Source organism: Carcharhinus amblyrhynchos, unplaced genomic scaffold (genome assembly GCF_965287045.1).
Source record: "Carcharhinus amblyrhynchos unplaced genomic scaffold, sCarAmb.v2.hapA scaffold_439, whole genome shotgun sequence".
In the NCBI taxonomy this organism is placed as follows: Eukaryota; Metazoa; Chordata; class Chondrichthyes; order Carcharhiniformes; family Carcharhinidae; genus Carcharhinus; species Carcharhinus amblyrhynchos.
Window position 1 is genome coordinate 59022 of NW_027650179.1, and position 20187 is coordinate 79208.

Consider the following 20187-nt stretch of genomic DNA (forward strand, 5'->3'; position numbering starts at 1 on the left):
CATCCTCTCACAACCCCTCCTCATCTTCAGAGCTGCACACCCGTCTCCCGCTCACCACAGCTGTTGATTTGTGAGAGAGTGAAGATTGTTAGAGGGTAATACACATTCCAACATGTCCTGGAGACTGTCCCTAACCCAGAGCTCCATCTGACCAATGGTGAACACACAAACACCAGGTTTTGGACTCAGCAGCAGAGCCTCTCCTGTGCCCATCACTCACTCACTCACTCTCTCTGGATCCACAACCCATCTCACCATCAGTGATAGCCCACCCAGTCTCCAGGTCTCCCAGTTCCAGCACTTCATCTTCCATTGGCATAAGGATGACACAATCCAGACACTCTCACTCTTGGCTCCTTCTCTGACGCTCTGTGCCCTCTTCTACAAGCACATAAATTTCCATTGTTACTCACCCATCAAAGACACACACAAGCCTATGGTGCTGCCAGACTGCCCATCATGGGCCCACCAGGATGGTCACTCAGTGTGGGCAGTGCAGCAGTCATCTCTGACTGACCGGAACCCTTCACAGAGAGGCTGACATGTTCCTGAAGATTGATGCTGCTGTTTGGACATTGCCAGTGTCTGGGTGGAGATGTTCTTTCCACAATTTCTCTTCCATCCTTATTCACATATCAGCCTGTAAGTTTAACGCTCACCTTGTCAGAACATATCAGGTTATTGATCCTTTTGCCTCACTGCAGCCACGTGCTGCCTGCTCTGGCCCTCGGCAGTTTCTATCCAGACTTGCTTGTGTTGATGTGACAGGTCTCCTCCTCCAGTCCTGAGGGAACAGAACCTCCCTCCAAACCGATATAGCCTTGAGAATTTCCAGGGAAGTGTCAGTGAATTGGGTTTAATCTGCCTTCTGCCATTTCAGTCCTTTGTTCATTAACCAGGGCTCCCTCACTGCTCCCTTCAGAGCCTTTAAAAGTGCTGCTGGCTGCCTTTAAGTCTGGTGCCAGCTTTGCCTGAATGGGATCTTCCCCTGCAGCCAGTGGTTAAGCTCTGGAATGCACAGGGTTTTGGGGGAAGGTGAGGGAATGACACTTAGTGAGTTGCTCATTCGGAGAGTCAGTGCAGACACAATGGGCCGAATGGCCTCCTTCTGCTCTGTAACAATTCTCTGACTCTGCCTGTGTTGCCTGAGTGGACGGATTCCCCTAACCTGTCAGATATTAATGTGTCCGTTCTGGTTTTGTGTGGAGTTGGTTAGTTCAGTTGGTTTGGTGTCTGGAGTGTGATGTGGAATGATGCTAATGTTGAGGGTTTGGTCCTCGTACCGGCTGTGGGGTTCATGGAGTCCCATCTCCTCCCATTGCCCCACGTTTACTAAGTTTTGTCCCTGAAGCTCCATGGAACAAATTGTCTCTCTCTCTATTGGAGAGAAATACAGATATTTCACTGAGGACTGTGGATACTAACACTGTCCACTCAGGTTCGTTCTTACTCACATCTGAACATCACACCCCAGGCATCTTTCTCCACACCCATTTCAACATCCTGATCTTCACGTGGGGGGGGCTACTCCTCTTACCGGTCTAAGGCTGGGTCTGTAAAGACAAATGCCTCCTTGTCCGTATATGTTCAGTTCAGACCTCTTACACACTCTCACACTCTTTCATCACAGATGAACATCTACTGCACCTACTGTACTTTGACCCATTCTTTTAAGTTTGGTGATCTATTCCGGGGCTCTGGTCGTTCCAGAGCTTAACCACTGGCTGCAGGGGAAGATCCCATTCAGGCAAAGCTGGCACCAGATCTAAAGGCAGCCAGCAGCACTTTTAAAGGCTCTGAAGGGAGCAGTGAGGGAGCCCTGGTTAATGAACAAAGGCAGAAGGCAGATTAAACCCAATTCACTGACACTTCCCTGGAAATTCTCAAGGCTATATCGGTTTGGAGGGAGGTTCTGTTCCCTCAGGAGTGGAGGAGGAGACCTGTCACCCTGAAGCTCCATGTAACAAATTGTCTCTATTGGAGAGAAATATTAATATTTCATTGGGGACTGTGGCTACTAACACTGTCCACACGGCAACATCACCAACTCCCAGCTGAAATATCGATACATTTCCAACCATTATCTTCACAGAATTGTTACGGTTCACAATGAGGCCATTTGGCCCATCGTGTCTGTACTAGCTCACCAAATTAGCATTAGGAATGTGTGTCATTCTCCAGCCTTTTTCTCGTATCCTCGCTCAATGTTTCTATTCAAATAATCATCTAATTCCTTTCTGACTGTTTCGATACAGCCTCCCTCCACCACACTTCCCGGCTGTAATTCTAGACCCGAACCACTGGCAGTGTGAAAAAGGTTTCTCTCTCATCATCTTCAACCCCACCACACACTCCATTCCTGAGCCACTGACCATCCCATGTCCCTCCCTGTGACTCAGGGTAAGGACATGGGAATCCTGAGCTCTTCCCTTTCACCATCATCCTTTTTATCATTTAATCACTCCGACACTTCCATTTTGTTCTTTCCTTGTCACCCGCCCATCCCCAGCTCCCTGTCACTTCAAACAATTTAATTCACTGATACTTCCAAGTTCTAATTTTATCTAATTGAACTGAAACTAAATCTGTTTCTCTCTTCACAGATATTGCCTGACCTGATGAGAGTTTCCAACATATTTATTCATATTTCAGATTTACAGCATTAATATAATTTTGCCTTCTGTGTGAACTGAAGTTGTGTTTCTTGAATGTCCCGCGCTGTACATTATTATTGTTAATGATCTTATTCTTAAAAACACTGTGGATTTACCCTGATTCCTGTTATTTTTCTCTCTCTGATCTCCAGTCTCTGGGATAATGCTCTCACCGATTCTTGTGCCGAGGACCTGGTCTCTGCTCTCAGTACAAACCGCTCACTGATAGATCTGAATCTGGGTTACAATAAACTGGGAGATTCAGGAGTGAAACGGCTGTCTGTGGCTCTGAGGAATCCGGACTGTAAAATACAGACACTGATGTAAGTAGCAGACTGTGTGAGATTGTGTTTATAATAACTGAATATTCAACAATATAATTTCACCACTGGTATTTGTATAAAAACACTGCCCATTACTATTGGTGTCAGTTATGAATAAGGAAAATTGTTTTTCCTCTGACTCCTGTTGCTTCTCTCTCTGATCCCTGAGCAATGGGATGTCAGTCCCACAGATCCTTATGTTGAGGGTGTGGGGGAATAATGTTATGGTTCACCCTCTGAGGTTCTCTCCCCCTCCTCAGATGTGCACAGCTCTCCCCGGACACAGGCCCTTCGGCCCATCAACCCTGTGGCAGCGACTCATTCCTATTCAGACCCAGTACTTGTTGCTCATTCACAGTTTCTATTCCTCTGTTCGTCTCCTGTTCATGTTTCTATCGAGATAAACCTTGAACATTGGGAACGTGCCTGCTTCTGTCAACTTCACTGGCTGTACATTCGAGGCACCCACCACCCTCTGTGAAAACGTTCCCCGCACATCTCCTCGAAACTTTCCCCCTCTTGCCTTCAAACTGTCCCGTCCTGTAGTTGACCTTTCCACCCTGGGGAAAAGACTCCAACTATCAACCATATATCTGCCTCTATCAGGGCACCCCTCAGCCTCTGTCTTTCCAGTGATAACAATCCGAGTTTATTCAACTTCTCTTCATACCTTAACCAGACCAGGCAACATCCTTGTAAACCTTCTTTGCTTCTGAATATCGTTAGGGGCCTATAAATGATTCCCACAAGTGATCTTTTAACTGTGTTAATTCTTATCTGTACCCAAACTGATTCTGCATCTTGATCATTGGAACTAAGTTCAACTCTCTCTACTTACATCATCTGTTACTAACAGCGAGACTCCACCACCATGTCCTGTCCTCCGTTTACTGTCATCTATTCACTCTCCCCCTTCTCCAAAGCATCCACATCCTTCTGGTTGTCTGGCGATCAGCACTGCACTCAATATTCCATATTGGGCCGAACTAAAGTTTAATACAGCTGGAACATAACTTGCCAACTTTTATACTCGATGTCCTGGCCAGTGAAGCGATCATGCTGCATGTCTCATTGACCAAGTTATCCACCTGTGTTACCACTTTCAGGGATCAGTGGACAAGTACACACAGATCCCTCTGTATGTCAATGCTCCTGGTGTTTTACTCAGACAGGGAAGGCTGGGGGACAACCATGTGGAGTTCTATCAAATTATAAAACGAAGGAGAAAGGTTTCTTTCTCAGGGTCAATAACCAGTTGTATTGATTTAAGACATTGAACAGAAGTTCCAGAGGAGAATTAAAGATGACTCAGTGGTTAGCATTGCTGCCTCTCAACATCAGGGACCTTTGTTTAATTCCAGCCTCTGGTGACTGCCTGTGGAGTTTGCACGATCTCCCCGTGTGTGCGGGTTTCTGTCAGGTACTCTGGTTTCTCCCACAGTCCAAACTAGTGTAGGTTAGGTGGATCGACCATGCTAAATTATCCCTTAGTGTCCTAAGATGTGTAGTTTTGGTGGATTTGCCATGGTAAATGTCCAGTGATAAGCAGTTGTGTGGGCCTGGTTAAGATGCATCTTCGGAGAGTCAGTGTAGAGTGGATGGGGCGATTGGGCCCCTTCTGCACAGTGGGGATTCTCTGGTTCTGTGGAAATGTTTTTTCACCCAGAGGGTAGTGGGAATCTGGATCTCACTGTCTGAAAGGGTGGTGGAGTCAGGAACACTCTCAACATTTAAGAAGCATTCAGACAAGCAGTTGAAATGCCGCAGGGTACAAGGCTATGGAGCAAGTGCTGGTAATGGATTAGAATAGATTGGTGCTTGATGGCTGACACAGACACGATGGGCCGAAGGGCCTCTTTCTGTGCTGAAAACCTCTATAAGGGCCCAGGGATTGGAAGTTATGAAGCAGAACCTGAATCTTCACTAATCCCTGTTATTTCTCTCTCTCTGATCCCAATGTAATGGAATGTCAGTCACATTGATTTTTGTGCCCTGGGTGTAGGGGAATAATGTAACGGTGACCCCATGAGGACCCGTTCATATGTTTACAGGGGGACAGGTGTCACCCAGTCTCACAATCCTTGGTTTATGAGGAAGGGGAAAGAGTGAATGGAGGCAATTGTTAAGACACAGGCCAGAAAATCCAAGGTGTTTTGTGAAGTTAGCCTGGACCTTTGGTTTTACATTTGATTTTGGTATTGATGAGCATGAGGTGTTTCACTCCAGGTATGAATCAAGTGACCCACTAGGACGCTTTTATCAAACACAGTTTATTTAAGAATGCAGTTAGAATGTAACAACAAAAATTAGCATAACCTTTACCAATTACAAGACATAAACATGACACAGTATAACTCATAACAGCTAGCTATCTCTGTTGTTCCTATATAAAGCAATACCCACAGACACACACCCTTCTCCAACATTAATTAGCACAAAAACAAGAATGCTCACATGTTACCGATTTCCAGCTTTTTAACACTTCCAGACAGCCAATCGGCAATTGTTTTCAGAGAAGGATTTAGCCTCCGAACAGCCCAATCGCAGAGAGGTAACCCCAGTCTCTGACAGCTTCCAACACAGCAACACTTCAACAGCAAAAACTCCAACTTCAGAGAGGGAAACAGCACTGCTGTTTGTCTTAACTTCAAGCAGCTTCTGAAAGCAGAATAAAAACTAGAATGCTCTGTGAAAAATAGCTGTCCCTCAGTCACATGACATAACCTGTCAATCACCCACAATCAAGCTCTACTCTGCCATCCCAGGGGAACACTGAAACAACAGAACACTGCATTAGTTCAGATTAAAATCAACATGATGTCAATTATACTGCTTCAGTAACAATAAAGGAAACCGGTTACAGATAGCACGGTGCCGACAGTATAACCTGCATAGAAACATGATTAAAATAGAAACTAGAAGCAGGAATCGGCCATTCGGCCCTTCGAGCCTGCTCCGCCATTCATTTTGTTCATGGCTGGTCATTGAATTCAATATCCTTCAATATTCAGTATATTTCTTAAGGGTATAGTTTGTAACAAAATGTACATTCCAACACATCCTTCAGCTGGTTCCATGTTACCAGTGATGGGCGAACGAGCTCTGTGTGCCAGAGAGTCTCCTGTACCCATTCATTCAACTGCTCACTCTGAGCTTCACAACAAATATCACAGTCAGTGATTTCCCACGCAATCTGCTATTCTCCCACCTCCAGCAGAATGAGGGGAGATCTCATTGAGACGTATAAGATGATGAATGGGATGGATAGGATAGAGGTGGAGAGACTCTTCCCGCTCAGAAAGGACAGTAGGACTAGGGGTCACAGCCTCAAGATAGAGGGGGGGCGGTTTAGAACAGAGTTGAGGAGGAACTTCTTCACTCAAAGGGTGGTGAATCTCTGGAATTCTCTGCCCGTTGAAGTGGTGGAGGCTGCCTCGCTAAATATTTTTAAGACGTGGGTTGATGGGTTTTTGATAAGAGAAGGGATTAAGGGTTATGGGGAGAGGGCGGGAAAGTGGAACTGAGCCACGACAGATCAGCCATGATCTTATTGAATGGCGGGGCAGGCTCGAAGGGCTAGATGGCCTACTCCTGCTCCTATTTCTTATGTTCTTATGTTCTTAAGATCTGGACATTGTCAGCATTTTTAACTCATTTCCTGTCCTTTCGTGCTCTCTTCTACAGGCACGTGAAGGTCCACTGTTACTCTTGTTGTACTGGAGAATTTCTCATTTCCCGAGTTGTGATAATTAAACTTAACAAAGTTTGCTTTTCTAAAAATCAACTAGTTTTTATTATCACAAAACTGCATGCAGTTTATGGCTGAATCTTGGAAACAGAGAGCAGTCCGCACAAACTGCTGATTCTATCCCCAGACTGTACCCACTACAAGCATCAATTCAATAATTATACATTTTCTTATCAGCGTACATGTTAGTAATACAAGCAGTGGTACATTGAACAAAACAAATTCTGTGACTCACTCATCCCCGACCTTGGTTCTGTGACTCCTTCATGCCTTGTTTTCTGTAATAAACAGGTTCTGTGACTCCCTCCTTCCCGACCTTATCTAATGTCTCGTATGTTATCTCAAGGTATCTGGAGTCAACTGTGTAAAGGCCGACTGAGGCCAAGCATTTGGCCTTCACTGGCTGTAGGCATTTCTTTGTTCAGAGTCAGTCAGTTTTACAAGGGTCTGGCATGTTGAGTTGGTCCTTACTCTATCATTTTAAATACTTGACCATTTTTCTCATCAGGCCACTGCTTCATTTGTACCCTATCACATTATCCCATCAAAGACACAAGTCTGTGCTGGTGACAACCTGACTGACCATCGTGTCTGCACAGGGAAAGCCTGTGACCATCTCACAGTGCAAGAGTTATCTGACTAACCAGAACGCTGCAGAGAGAGGCTGACATGTCTCTGACAGTCAATGCTGCTGTCTGGGCATTTCCTGTGTCTGTGTGGAGATGACCTTTCTACATTTCACTCTCATTCTCATTTGACCTCATATCCCTCTGCTTACATGTTATAGGATGCTTCACCACCTTGTCAGAACATAGCAGGTTCTTCATCCTTTTGCCTCACTGCAACCATATAACCCATGCCTGCTCAGGTCTCCGGCAATCTCCATCCCGTTATACTTGGATTGATGTGGCAGATACTCTCCAGTCCTGAGAGAACAGAAATTTACTCCAAACTCACGTAGCCTTGGGGAACACGACCAAGTGTTGCCAAGTGCATCATTGAATTGAGTTTAACCTTCTTCCTCCTATTTCAGCCCTGTGTTCAGTAACCAGGCCTTCCTCACTGCTCTCTCCAGAGCTGCTGCCTATGAAATTGCTGCTGGTGCCAGCATTGCCTGAACCGGGACATCCCCTGCAGCGAGTGGTTAACGGCTGGAATTCACTGTCCGAGAGTGTGGTGGAGACACGTTCAGTTGAAAATTTCCACAGGGAATTGGATTATTATCTGAAAAGGGAGAATGTGCAGGGATACGGGGAGAATTTGGGGGAATGACAAAGAACAAAAACAGCCCGGGAAACAGGCCCTTCGGCCCAACAAGCCCGCGCCGCCATTTTAACATTACCAGTCCCCCGTCCTGTTGTTTATGGCATTCTACACTGAGGGAAACTAATTTAGGGACAATTTATTACCTCCAATCAGCCTAACAGCACATCTTTGTGGTGTGGGAGGAAACCGGAGCACCCGGAGAAAACCCACGCAAGCACGGGGAGAATGCGCAAACTCCCACAGACACCGGCCCAAATCCATGTGTCTGCACAGCAATCAGTGATAGTCACTGAGCTGTCGTCTTGCCCAGTATCTGGTCCAGTTTAGGCACACACTAACGACATGAAGCACTAGGCCAATCTCGAACAACCAAGAGCAGCCCCAGTACGACCCATCGCGTGTATGCCCCTCGTTGGACACGAGATGGACCGACTTAAAACCTGAGAATGAAAAGAGAAAAACATTATTATCATCCCACATCCTTACACATTACCAGGGATGTCCCAATGCTAATGACCCTTATTTAAAACAATCTCCTATATCCACCCATCTCCAACCCACTCATGTGACTGTCTAAGTTACTCTTAAACAACTCCAGCATGCCAGCCTCCACCACCTTACTTGGCAGAGCATTCCATACCCCCACTACCCTCTGTGTGAAAAACCTCCCTCTAATATCTGTGTTGTACCGCTCCCCCTCACCTTAAGCCCATGGCCCCTCGTACTGTGTGTCTCTATCATAGGAAATAGCTTACCTCTGTTTACTCTCTCTATACCCTTCATAATCTTATATACCTCTATTAGATCTCCCCTCAGTTGCCGTCTTTCAAGGGAAAACAGCCCCAATTTGCTCAATCTTTCCTCATACCCCAGTCCTTCCATACCAGGCAACATCCTGGTAAACCTCCTCTGCACTCTCTCCAGAGTCTCCACGTCCTTCCGGTAGTAAGGTGACCAGAACTGGATGCAGTACTCTAAATGCGGCCTAACCAACGTTCTGTACAACTGCAACATTAGACTCCAGCTCTTATATTCTATACCCCTTCCTATAAAGGCTAACATACCATAGGCTTTCTTCACCACACTCTCCACTTGCACTGCCACCTTCAAAGACTTGTGCACTTGCACCCCCAGGTCTCGCTGCGATTCTATACTCCTTACGGGCTTACCCTTTACCGTATAACTCCCCCCTACATTATTCCGGCCAAAATGCATCACCTCACATTTATCCGGATTGAACTCCATTTGCCATGTATCTGCCCAATCAACCAGCCTATCAATATCCCGCTGTATTGCCAGACACTGCTCCTCACTGCCCACCAATCCAGCCATCTTGGTGTCATCAGCAAATTTGCTGATCACACCACCTACTCCCTCTTCCAAATCATTTATATACACTACAAAGAGAAGAGGTCCCAGTACTGAGCCCTGCGGCACACCACTAGTGACAGACCTCCAGCTAGAAAAGGACCCTTCCATTACTACTCTCTGTCTCCTCTTTGCAAGCCAGTTCTCTACCCATCTAGATACCTGGCCTTGTATCCCATGAGCCTCAAACTTTTCAACCAACCTACCATGAGGGACTTTGTCAAACGCTTCACTGAAATCCATATAGATGACATCAACGGCTCAGTAAATTGCTGATTCAGAGAGTCAGTACAGACAGTGTGGGCCGAATGGTCTCCTTCTGCTCTGTAACAATTCTGTGATTCTACCTGAGAGAGATACCAATGGCCCTTAGTGGACACTGGTTAAATTATCTAACCCTGTTAACACTGCAACATCACCAGCTTCCAGTTAAAATATCAATACATTTCCAAACATTATCTTCACAGAATTATTGCCAAGCACCACGAGGTGAAATGTGTCTGCCCCGGCTCACCAAACTAGTATTAGGAATTTGTCTCATTCTCCTGCCTTCTCCTCGTATCTTTACACATTGTTTCATTCGAATGTTCATCGACTGCCCTCTGTGATGCCTCGAATCAGCCTCCCTCCACCACACTTCCCGGCTGGAATTCCAGACCCGAACCACTGGCAGTGTGAAAAAGGTTTCTCTCTCATCATCTTCAACCCACCACACACTCCATTCCTGAGCCACTGACCATCCCATGTCCCTCCCTGTGACTCAGGGTAAGGACATGGGAATCCTGAGCTCTTCCCTTTCTCCATCATCCTTTTTATCATTTAATCACTCCGACACTTCCATTTTATCCTTTCCTTGTCACCCGCCCATCCCCAGCTCCCTGTCACTTCAAACAATTTAATTCACTGCTACTTCCAAGTTCTAATTTTAGCTAATTGAACTGAAACTAAATCTGTTTCTGTCTTCACAGATATTGCCTGACCTGATGAGAGTTTCCAACATATTTATTCATATTTCAAATTTACAGCATTAATATAATTTTGCCTTCTGTATGAACTGAAGTTGTGTTTCTTGAATGTCCCGCACTGTACATTATTATTGTTAATGATCTTATTCTTAAAAACACTGTGGATTTACCCTGATTCCTGTTATTTTTCTCTCTCTGATCTCCAGTCTCTGGGATAATGCTCTCACCGATTCTTGTGCCGAGGACCTGGTCTCTGCTCTCAGTACAAACCGCTCACTGATAGATCTGAATCTGGGTAACAATAAACTGGGAGATTCAGGAGTGAAACGGCTGTCTGTGGCTCTGAGGAATCCGGACTGTAAAATACAGAAACTGGAGTAAGTAGCAGACTGTGTGAGATTGTGTTTATAATAACTGAATATTCAACAATATAATTTCACCACTGGTATTTGTATAAAAAACACTGCCCATTACTATTGGTGTCAGTTATGAATAAGGAAAATTGTTTTTCCTCTGACTCCTGTTGCTTCTCTCTCTGATCCCTGAGCAATGGGATGTCAGTCCCACAGATCCTTATGTTGAGGGTGTGGGGGAATAATGTTATGGTTCACCCTCTGAGGTTCTCTCCTCCTCCTCAGATGTGCACAGCTCTCCCCGGACACAGCATCCATTGATTTGTGAAAGGGGGGAGAGTGAATAGATGACAGTAAATGGAGGACAGGACATGGTGGTGGAGTCTCACTGTTAGTAACAGATGACAGTACAGCAGCGAGAGGTGAACTTAGTTCCAATGATCAAGATGCAGAGTCAGTTTGGGTAGAGATAAGAATTAACAAAGTTAAAAGATCACTTGTGGGAAGCATTTATAGACCCCTAACAATATTCAGAATCTCTGACACAGTCCACAGGAAAAATAATGGGGTCTTGTAAAAACAAACTGCAATAATCACGGGTGATTTTTATCATATACAAAGAAGAACAAAGAACCACACAACACAGTAACAGGCCCTTCGGCCCACCAGGCCTGCGGTGACTCTTAATCCTTATGTAAACCCAGTATTTACTGCCCAATTTATATTCCTCTGTTTATCTCCTGTTCGTGTATCTATAAAGATGCATGTTGGACATTGGTAACATGCCTGCTTCCATCACCTCCATTGACAGTGCATTCAAAGCACCCACCACCCTCTGTGTGAAAAGTTTTCCATAATTGTGTAACCTCCATCAGGTCATCCCTCAGCCTCCCTTTTTGTAATGAAAACAATCCATGTTTATCCAACCTCTCCTCAAAACTTAACCCCCCCTTGACCAGGCAACATTCTGGTGATCTTCTTTACATCCTCTCCAAAGCATCCCCATCCTTCTGGTAGTGTGGCAAACAGAACTGTAAACAATATTCAAATGTGGCCAACTAAAGTTTCATACAGCTGTAAACATAACTTGCCAACTTTTATACTCGATGCCCCAGTCAATGCTGTCTGCCTTCTTGACCACCTCATCCACCTGTGTTACCATTTTAGGGATCTGTAGACTTGTACACACAGATCCCTCTGTAGGTCAATGTTCCTATGGGTTCTTCCATTTACTGTATAAATCACTCAGATTGTCAAAAGTTGAATAGAAGATTAGTTCACAGAATGTATTCAAGTAATTTCCTGGAGAAGCATGTTCCAGAGCCAATCACAAAACAAGCTGTTTTAGACATGGTGATGTGTAAATGTGTGGCCTTTCCAACAAAAATAGATTCCTTTCATTTGAAATATCAGCAGCAGAAGTGTTCCAACTGTTACTAATTCAAGGATTGTATTAGATTAAGTGAAGATGTGGCACTGGGATTGGCACTGCTGCCTCACAGTGTCAGGGACCCAGATTCATTCCAGTCTGTGGAGTTTTCACATTCTCCCCGTGTCTGTGTGGGTTCCACCAGCTGCTCCCACAGCCCAAAAAATGTGTCGGTTTGGTGGATTGGCCATGATAAATTGCCTGTTAGTGTCCAAGATGTGTAGGTGGGGGGATTAGCAGCGTAAATATGTGGGGTTACAGGAAACCGGGCAACTGCAGGTCTATTAGTCTGACAGTGAGAGTATGGAAAATCCTATAATAATCTATAATAAAGGAAGTGAGAACAGAACACTTCAAAATTAATGTCAGGATTAGACAGGGCCAACATGGATTTATGAAAGGCTGGCACGGTGACAGAGTGGTTAACATTATTGTATCACAGCCACGGGCCCGGGTTCAATTCCAGCCTTGGGTGTCTGTGTGGGGTCTCTACATTCTCCCCGTGTCTGTGTGTGTTTCCTCTGGGAGCTCCGGTTTCCTCCCACACTCCAAAGATATGCATGGTAGATGGATTCACCATGATAAAATTGCCCTTACTGTCCCAAGATGTGTAGGTTAGGTGGATTAGCCCCAGTAAATTGTGATGTTGTGGGGAGTGGATCTTTGTAAAATACTCCATCCGAGTGTATCCTACACTGGGGTTTCTACAGTTGGATGATTCACACATAAGAGGTTATTAAAGAAATTTGGAGCACATGGGATTGGGTGAAATATACCAGCATGGATTGAGAACTGGTTAGTGGACAGAAACAAGGAGTTGGAATAAATGGGTTATTTTTGGATTGACAGCCTCTAACTAGTGGAGTACGGCAGGGATCAGTGTTTGGGTCTCAGCTATTCAGAATCCATATCAATGATGTCGATGTGAGGATCAAATATAATATTTCCAAATTTGTGAATAATAGAAAACCATGTGGAAATCTGAATTGTGAGGAGGATGTAGTGATGTTTGAAGGGGATGTGGAAAGGCTCAGGGAGTGGCCAAATGTTTGCCAGCTGGATGACAAGGTGGAAAAATGTGAGGTTATCTAATTTTGTTAGAAAATAAAACTGACATGAAGACAACTCCAAAGATATACATGGTAGATGGATTCACCATGATAAAGATATTTTGATGTCCTTGTTCGTGAGACACTGAAAGCTAAGATGAGAGCAGTTAAGATAACAAATGGTATGTTAGCCATTATTCTAAGAGGATTTGAGTTGAGGAAAAAGATGTCTTCCTGTAATTATATGCAGCCTTGCTGAGACCAACCTGGAGAATTGTGGACAGTTTTGGTTTCCTGATCGAAGCAAAGATGTACTTGGCATGTAAAGAAGGTTCACTAAAATAGGTCCAGGGACAGATGGGTTGTCCTCTGAGGAAGAAAAACACTTTATTCTCAGGACTTTAGAAGAATGATAGCTGAACTTATTCAAACCTACACTATTTTACGGAGTTCAATAGGCCAGATTCAGAAAGGATGTTTCCCCTTGCTGGAGGGTCTGAAACCTGGGACACAGTCTGAGAATAAGGGGTAGTTATTTAGGCTGAGATGAGGGGTATTTGTTTCCCATTAGAATGCTGGTGAATCAAGGAATGCAGGGATAATGTTGGAAATGGTGTTCAAGCAGAGGATCAGCCATGGTCACATTGAATGATGGAGTGGATTTGAAGGACAGAATGGATGACTCCTGCCCCTGTTTCTTAACGTTCTAGTTGCAATAGGAATGGAAGGTAAGAGTAAGAAGGTTTTGCTGCAGTTTTACACGTCCTTCATTAGAACACAACTGGAGTAATGTGTATAGTGTGGAGCTATTTACCTAAAGGATAGAATTGTATTAGAACCAGTTCAGAGAAAGTTCACACGGCTGATTCCTGGGATGGAGAGATTTATTTTGTGAGGAAAATTTGAGCAGATTGGAGCACAATCTGTGAAAGTTCAGAAGATTAAAAGGTGATCGTATTGAGGGGATGTGACAGGGTGGTTACTGAGAGGCTGTTTTCTCTTGTAAGAGAGACCAGAACAAGGGGACAGTTTTCAAATGTAATTGTCAGTCCCTTAAGACTGAGAGGAGGAGAATTTATTTTTTAGATGGTCGCTGGTCAGTGGAATTCTGTTCCCTGGAGACTAGTGGAGGCAGAGTCATTGAATATATTCAAGGCTGGGTTAAGAATGATTTTGGATTCAGAAGTGAATCAAGGGTTACAGAGGAGTGAGCGGGTAAATAATTGTGACTACAATTCGATCAGCCATGATGGAGTCTGCTCGAGGGGCTGAATGGCCTTCTGCTGCTCCTAGTTATTTTGTTCTTATCCCAATACGTCCTTCAGACTGCTCTCTGTGCCCAGTGATGGATACACAAGCTCTATGTTTTGTCCTCACCAGACACTCTCCTGTGCCCATTCATTAGGCCACCCACTCAACCCATCTCACCAGCAGTAATGACCCACTCTGCCCCCAGGCCTTCCTGATCCAGCACTTCATCTTCCATTGGTGTAAGGATGGTAAGACCTGGATGTCTCCACTCTTCTTCACTCATTCCCTGATGATGTTTGCTCTCTTTCCAAACACACAAATTGTCCCTCACTCATCAAACACATGCACTAGCCCAGGGTTGTCCAACGTGTGGACCAAGGGGTGAATGTAACCCTCGAAGCCCCTCAATGCGGCCCCCTGGAGCGAGTTTCCAGAACCTCAGTCACACAGTTCAGTTTGAATGGAGGAATCTGTATGGAGCTCCTCCAATCACATGCCGTTTCTCTCCCATGTTTGCTGCTGATGGGTTTTTGAGCCAATCTGCAGCAAATGTGGGAGAGAAACAATTTGTGATTGATGAGGATTAAACTCTAATCATCATCTTTATTTATTCCTCATTATTGTGCTCAGCAAGTTGTTTCTTTTCATATCTCAGTTTAGTTTTTAATTGAAATTTCTGCTGTGCCAAACTTGATCATTCTGAAATTTACTCATCGGCCCCTTGAGTGAGAAAAACATTGCCATGTGTTTGCCCAGTGAATATGTTGGTGAACCCTGCTCTAGCCTATGCTGGTGCCAGCCTAACGGACATGTCTCTGACAGTCAATGCTGCTGCCTTTGCATTGCCAGTGTCTGGATGGAGATGTTCTTTCTACAATTTCACTCTCATCCTTATTCACATATCAGGCTGTGCTGCACTCACCGTGTCAGAACACATCAGGACATTGATCCTTTTCCACACTGTAACCACGTGTCTGAAACCTGCTCACCTCCCAGCAATCTCCATCCAGACTGGCTTGTAATGATGGGATAACCTCCTCCCATCCTGAGGGAACAGGACCTCCCTCCGAGCCTGAGCAGCCGGGAGGAGCCCCTCCAGGGAGGAATTAGTGATTGAGGGGGTAACCCTTGCTCTGCTTTCTGTTATTTCAGCCCCTCATTCATTAAGCAGAGCTCCCTCACTGATCCCTCCAGAGCTGCTGTGTTTGAAAGTCCTGCTGGCTGCCTTTGGAGATGGTGCCAGCATTGCCTGAACCGGGACTATCCCCTGCCCAGGCTGCCTCAGTGGGCAGCTCCCCCTGCCTGCCAGCCATTAATTGTCCACCTCTGACAATATCACCTTCATAACTCTGCCTATCCTGCCCACACAGACACACTACCCATTTCCAATCCCCATGTTGGGAATTCACAGCTTCTGGGAAAATCACAGCCATTATCTTCACCCTCACCACAAACTGCATTCCCAAACCACTGACCATCCCATGTCCCTCCCGAGCCACTCCGAGTAAGGACATGGGGATCCTGTGATTATGGTCCTGTCCCATCACCACTTTTACCATTTAATCACTCCTGTCATTCCAGTTTGTCCTTTCTTTGTTTCATCCCCAGCCACCCACCGCTGTCCCTTCAAACCTGTCAATTCATTGCCAGTTCCCAGTTCCAATGGAAGCTCAAACTTTACCCCTGTTTCTCTCTTCACAAATATTTCCCTAACCTGCTGAACATTTCCAGTTTATTTATATTTCATTTTCAGCATTGAGTATTTCCTCATTCTACAGAAATGCAAGTTGTGTTTTTGGAATGTCTCCTACAATACATTATTATTGTTATTAACAGTATTATATAAAACACTGGGGATTGACCCTGATTCCTGTTATTTCTCTCTCTGGTCTCCAGTCTGTATAAGAACACTCTCACAGATTCTTGTGCTGAGGATCTCGTCTCCGCTCTCTGTACAAAACAGTCACTGAGGTTTCTGAACCTGTGGTCAAACTCCTTCACAGATCAATCTGTCCCTGCTCTCCGCCACCTCATACTGACCTGCAGGAGTCTGGAGAGGATAGTGTGAGTGTTTGTGTTAATTTTTACTGGAACAATTAAAATATAAATGAATTTAAAATATAAATGGGCCTGAATCTTCCAAGCAGCAGCAATGGTGAGCAGATTGCCGGAATGTGTGAAAATTCCCCCAACCTGAAACTGCTGCATATTTCTCCCAGAATCTTCAGCACAGTGACCCCGGGGAGCTCCATCAGAGCAGAGTCGGGGAAGAGAGAGCACACACCCTATTTACAGCACAGTGACCCCGGGGAGCTCCGTCAGAGCAGAGTCGGGGAAGAGAGAGCACACACCCTATTTACAGCACAGTGACCCCGGGGAACTCCGTCAGAGCAGAGTCGGGGAAGAGAGAGCACACACCCTATTTACAGCACAGTGACCCCGGGGAGCTCCGTCAGAGTCGGGGAAGAGAGAGCACACACCCTATTTACAGCACAGTGACCCCGGGGAGCTCCATCAGAGCAGAGTCGGGGAAGAGAGAGCACACACCCTATTTACAGCACAGTGACCCCGGGGAGCTCCGTCAGAGCAGAGTCGGGGAAGAGAGAGCACACACCCTATTTACAGCACAGTGACCCCGGGGAGCTCCATCAGAGCAGAGTCGGGGAAGAGAGAGCACACACCCTATTTACAGCACAGTGACCCCAGGGAGCTCCATCAGAGCAGAGTCGGGGAAGAGAGAGCACACACCCTATTTACAGCACAGTGACCCCCGGGAGCTCCGTGTTAGTTGATTGGGGGAGTGAATGGGTTGGTGTGTAGATGGATGAATGGTTAGTCAGGGAGCTGGGGAGAGGTTGGAGGATTAGTTCTGGGTGTCGGGGGAGTGGATGAGTTGTATTGTGTTGGGTTGGAGGGTTAATCGGGGGTTTGGATGGTGTCTGGGAGTTGGTCATGTTGTTGGGGTCTAAACAGATGTGTTTGTGTGGTGGGGGGTTGGGATTGGTTAATAGCTTTGAAGAGGGTAGTGGGGTGGGGTTGGTTCTGGGGCAATGAGTTTAAGTCAGAGGTTTAGTCAAGAATGTATTCAAGAGGCAGCTGGATAGAGCACTTGGGGTGAACGGGATCAAAGGTTATGGGGAGAAAGCAGGATGAGGCTATTGAGTTGGACGATCAGACATGATGGTGATGGATGGTGGAGCAGGTTCAAAGGGCCAAATGGCCTCCTCCTGCTCCGATCTTCTATGTTTCTATGTCAGGTGAGGAGAGGTTGGCTCAGGATGAGGCCAAGTTGGGAGGGTTAGTCCGATTAGTTTAAGGGCTCATGGGAGGTGGCCAGGCTGGAGGGGAGGTAGGGATGAGTGGGTCTAGTCAGATTGTGAGAGGTGTAGTATGGGGGATCAGTGGGAAGTGATTGGGGGACTCGGTTGTGCTATTCAGGTATTAGCCCAGGTGGTGAGCTGTCTAACATTACCTGAGTAACTATCCAGGTAAATTTTGTGGATCTGTCCCAAGTCTCTGACTCTAACTGCAGCAGGGGAATTTCCCCAATAGTAGTTCCTACCTCTGGGACAATTCCCAGGTAGATCAGTGTGTCAGGACATCCACAGGGTCCCGATGCTCATCTTCAGTTGTGTGTCTGGGTCTCTGGTGATCCAGAAACCAGAAGATTTGTCCCATTAACTCCAGTCTCCTGTTATTTACCCTGTTGTTCAATCTGTTTATTTCCTGTTTCATCTTTAATCTGTTTCAGGCTGGAGAGGAATCAGTTCAGTTCAAATGGAAAGAGACAGCTGGAGTCACTGCAGGGATCCAGACCGGAACTGACAGTGAGAGTGTGAACATTTCAATCTATGAACATTGCGGCTCCACCGGTTACAGTGAAATCCTGAATTGTGAAGATCTTCGACAGCTCCTTCCAAACCCTTCATTCCTGCCCCTCTCCCTCCCTATTCCATCAGCCCCTCCGGCCTGGCAGTGATTTCCCTGCTTACCTGGTTTCCCAGCTGGAAAACTGTTGTAGTTTTAGTCTCCACATTGAAGGAAAGATTGCTGCAAACCATTGTTTAAGCAGCAATGTGTTGTCAGTGTTCTCAGCAACAGAGTCTTCACCCTCCTTTCAAAATGGAGCAGCAGAGATCATTCTCCAGAGAGAGGGAACAGTGTGTGTGATTCTGACAGTACCCAGCAGAGGACAGATGGGTCAATCTTGTCAGAGTTTCCTCTCTGTCTCTGTGAATGAATTAAAGGCTCCACCAGCCTCTCCTCAAAACCTCTTTCACTATCTGGGGATTAAAGTCACACAATGCCACCATCAGCTGGCGGCTCACACCTACTGCAGGCGCTGCTCTGTGTGAGCCTCAGACAAGTTCAGTCAGTCCCATGTCTGCATCTGGGAACCAGTTACTGCAGTGTGAATATTGATCAATATTGACAGGGATTGGAGTTTACAGCAAGAACCTCAGCTGGTGAATTAACCCTTTTATCACCAGACACTGTACATGAACTCTGTTCCCTCATTCCCTATGGGAGATATTGTCTGGAGATTGTAGTTAGGGATGATCTCAGACTGTAATGTGTACATTTGGTGCAGTTATTAGACACTAATCCCATTCAGAATGGGAGTGGGTAAACTGTGCTGCACTCTGGAATTCCTGTGTCAGACATTCAGTGTTTAATCTTCTACAGTGGATCTTACTAATGGATCTTTTAATATTTCCCAGGTAATTGTCTCAATCTCACAGACTGATACTTTGAAAATTGGAAATACAAACATTTTGAGACTCAATTACAACCATTCATCAATTTTGTCCGTGCTCGAACAGAAAATAATTTCCAAACAAACTATTCCCCTTTTGCTTTTGCTTTACAATTCCACAGGTTGACACAGAGAGCAGTTCCATTGGAATCCAAACCTGCCAATTATCAACATCAACACAAGTTCCCACATATTTACCTGGGAAAGTTTCAGTGTTAACTCTGGTGAAGCAGAGTGTTGATTCCTTCACCCACAACACACACGCGCACACATATACACACACGCACACACACATATACACACACACATACACACACACATACACACACGCGCACACATACACACACACATACACACACACATACACACATACACGCACACACACATACACGCACACACACATACACACACGCGCACACATACACACATACACACACACACACACGCGGTAAATGTTAATTCAATTATTTCTGGAACTGTTAAAATCCCAAATGCACAGGTTGATTAAAGTGTTTCCAAACCAAAGGTGGAATATGTTTCTGATTTATAATCTCAATCACACAGAGGCACTGACAAAAAACATACAACCACAAGCATAATCTCACACACACACATTCACTTTCACACAGAGACACAGTGACACATTCATGGAACCAAACATACAGATACATAATCATACACATACATACATCTCTGCATCCTACGCACATCCCTCCAAACACACACACTGATACACACAGACACAAACTGACACCAACACACACACATTCACACACTGACAAACTCTCACACAAGTTCCAGGTCACAGAGATACACACTCCCTGAAACACGCACATACAAAGCTGGACAAGTCCACACTCTTACCCACGTATTGACACACAGAGACTTCAGAGGGAAACACAGAATCTCTCTTAAATACACACAACACACATCACAAACCCATGCATTACAGCGGTTAATAAATTCTCAGCACCCCATAAACAAATGAAATTTAATTTAGACAACAGTGATAACATTTCCTCTGA

At 45.4% G+C, this 20187-nt stretch overlaps 1 protein-coding gene across 1 annotated transcript in view; it reads left to right on the forward strand.

Annotated features, from left to right (window-relative positions):
* LOC145339392 (NACHT, LRR and PYD domains-containing protein 3-like) overlaps window positions 1–19276 on the forward strand; it is a 68465-nt gene extending 49189 nt beyond the window's left edge. Inside the window, exons 8-11 of the mRNA XM_080183839.1 lie at window positions 2807–2977; window positions 10531–10701; window positions 16303–16470; window positions 18158–19276. Of these exons, the coding sequence (XP_080039965.1) occupies window positions 2807–2977; window positions 10531–10701; window positions 16303–16470; window positions 18158–18245 (598 nt within the window). The 3' untranslated portion in view covers window positions 18246–19276. The remainder of the gene's footprint in view (window positions 1–2806; window positions 2978–10530; window positions 10702–16302; window positions 16471–18157) is intronic.
* The last annotated feature ends 911 nt before the right edge of the window (window positions 19277–20187 follow it).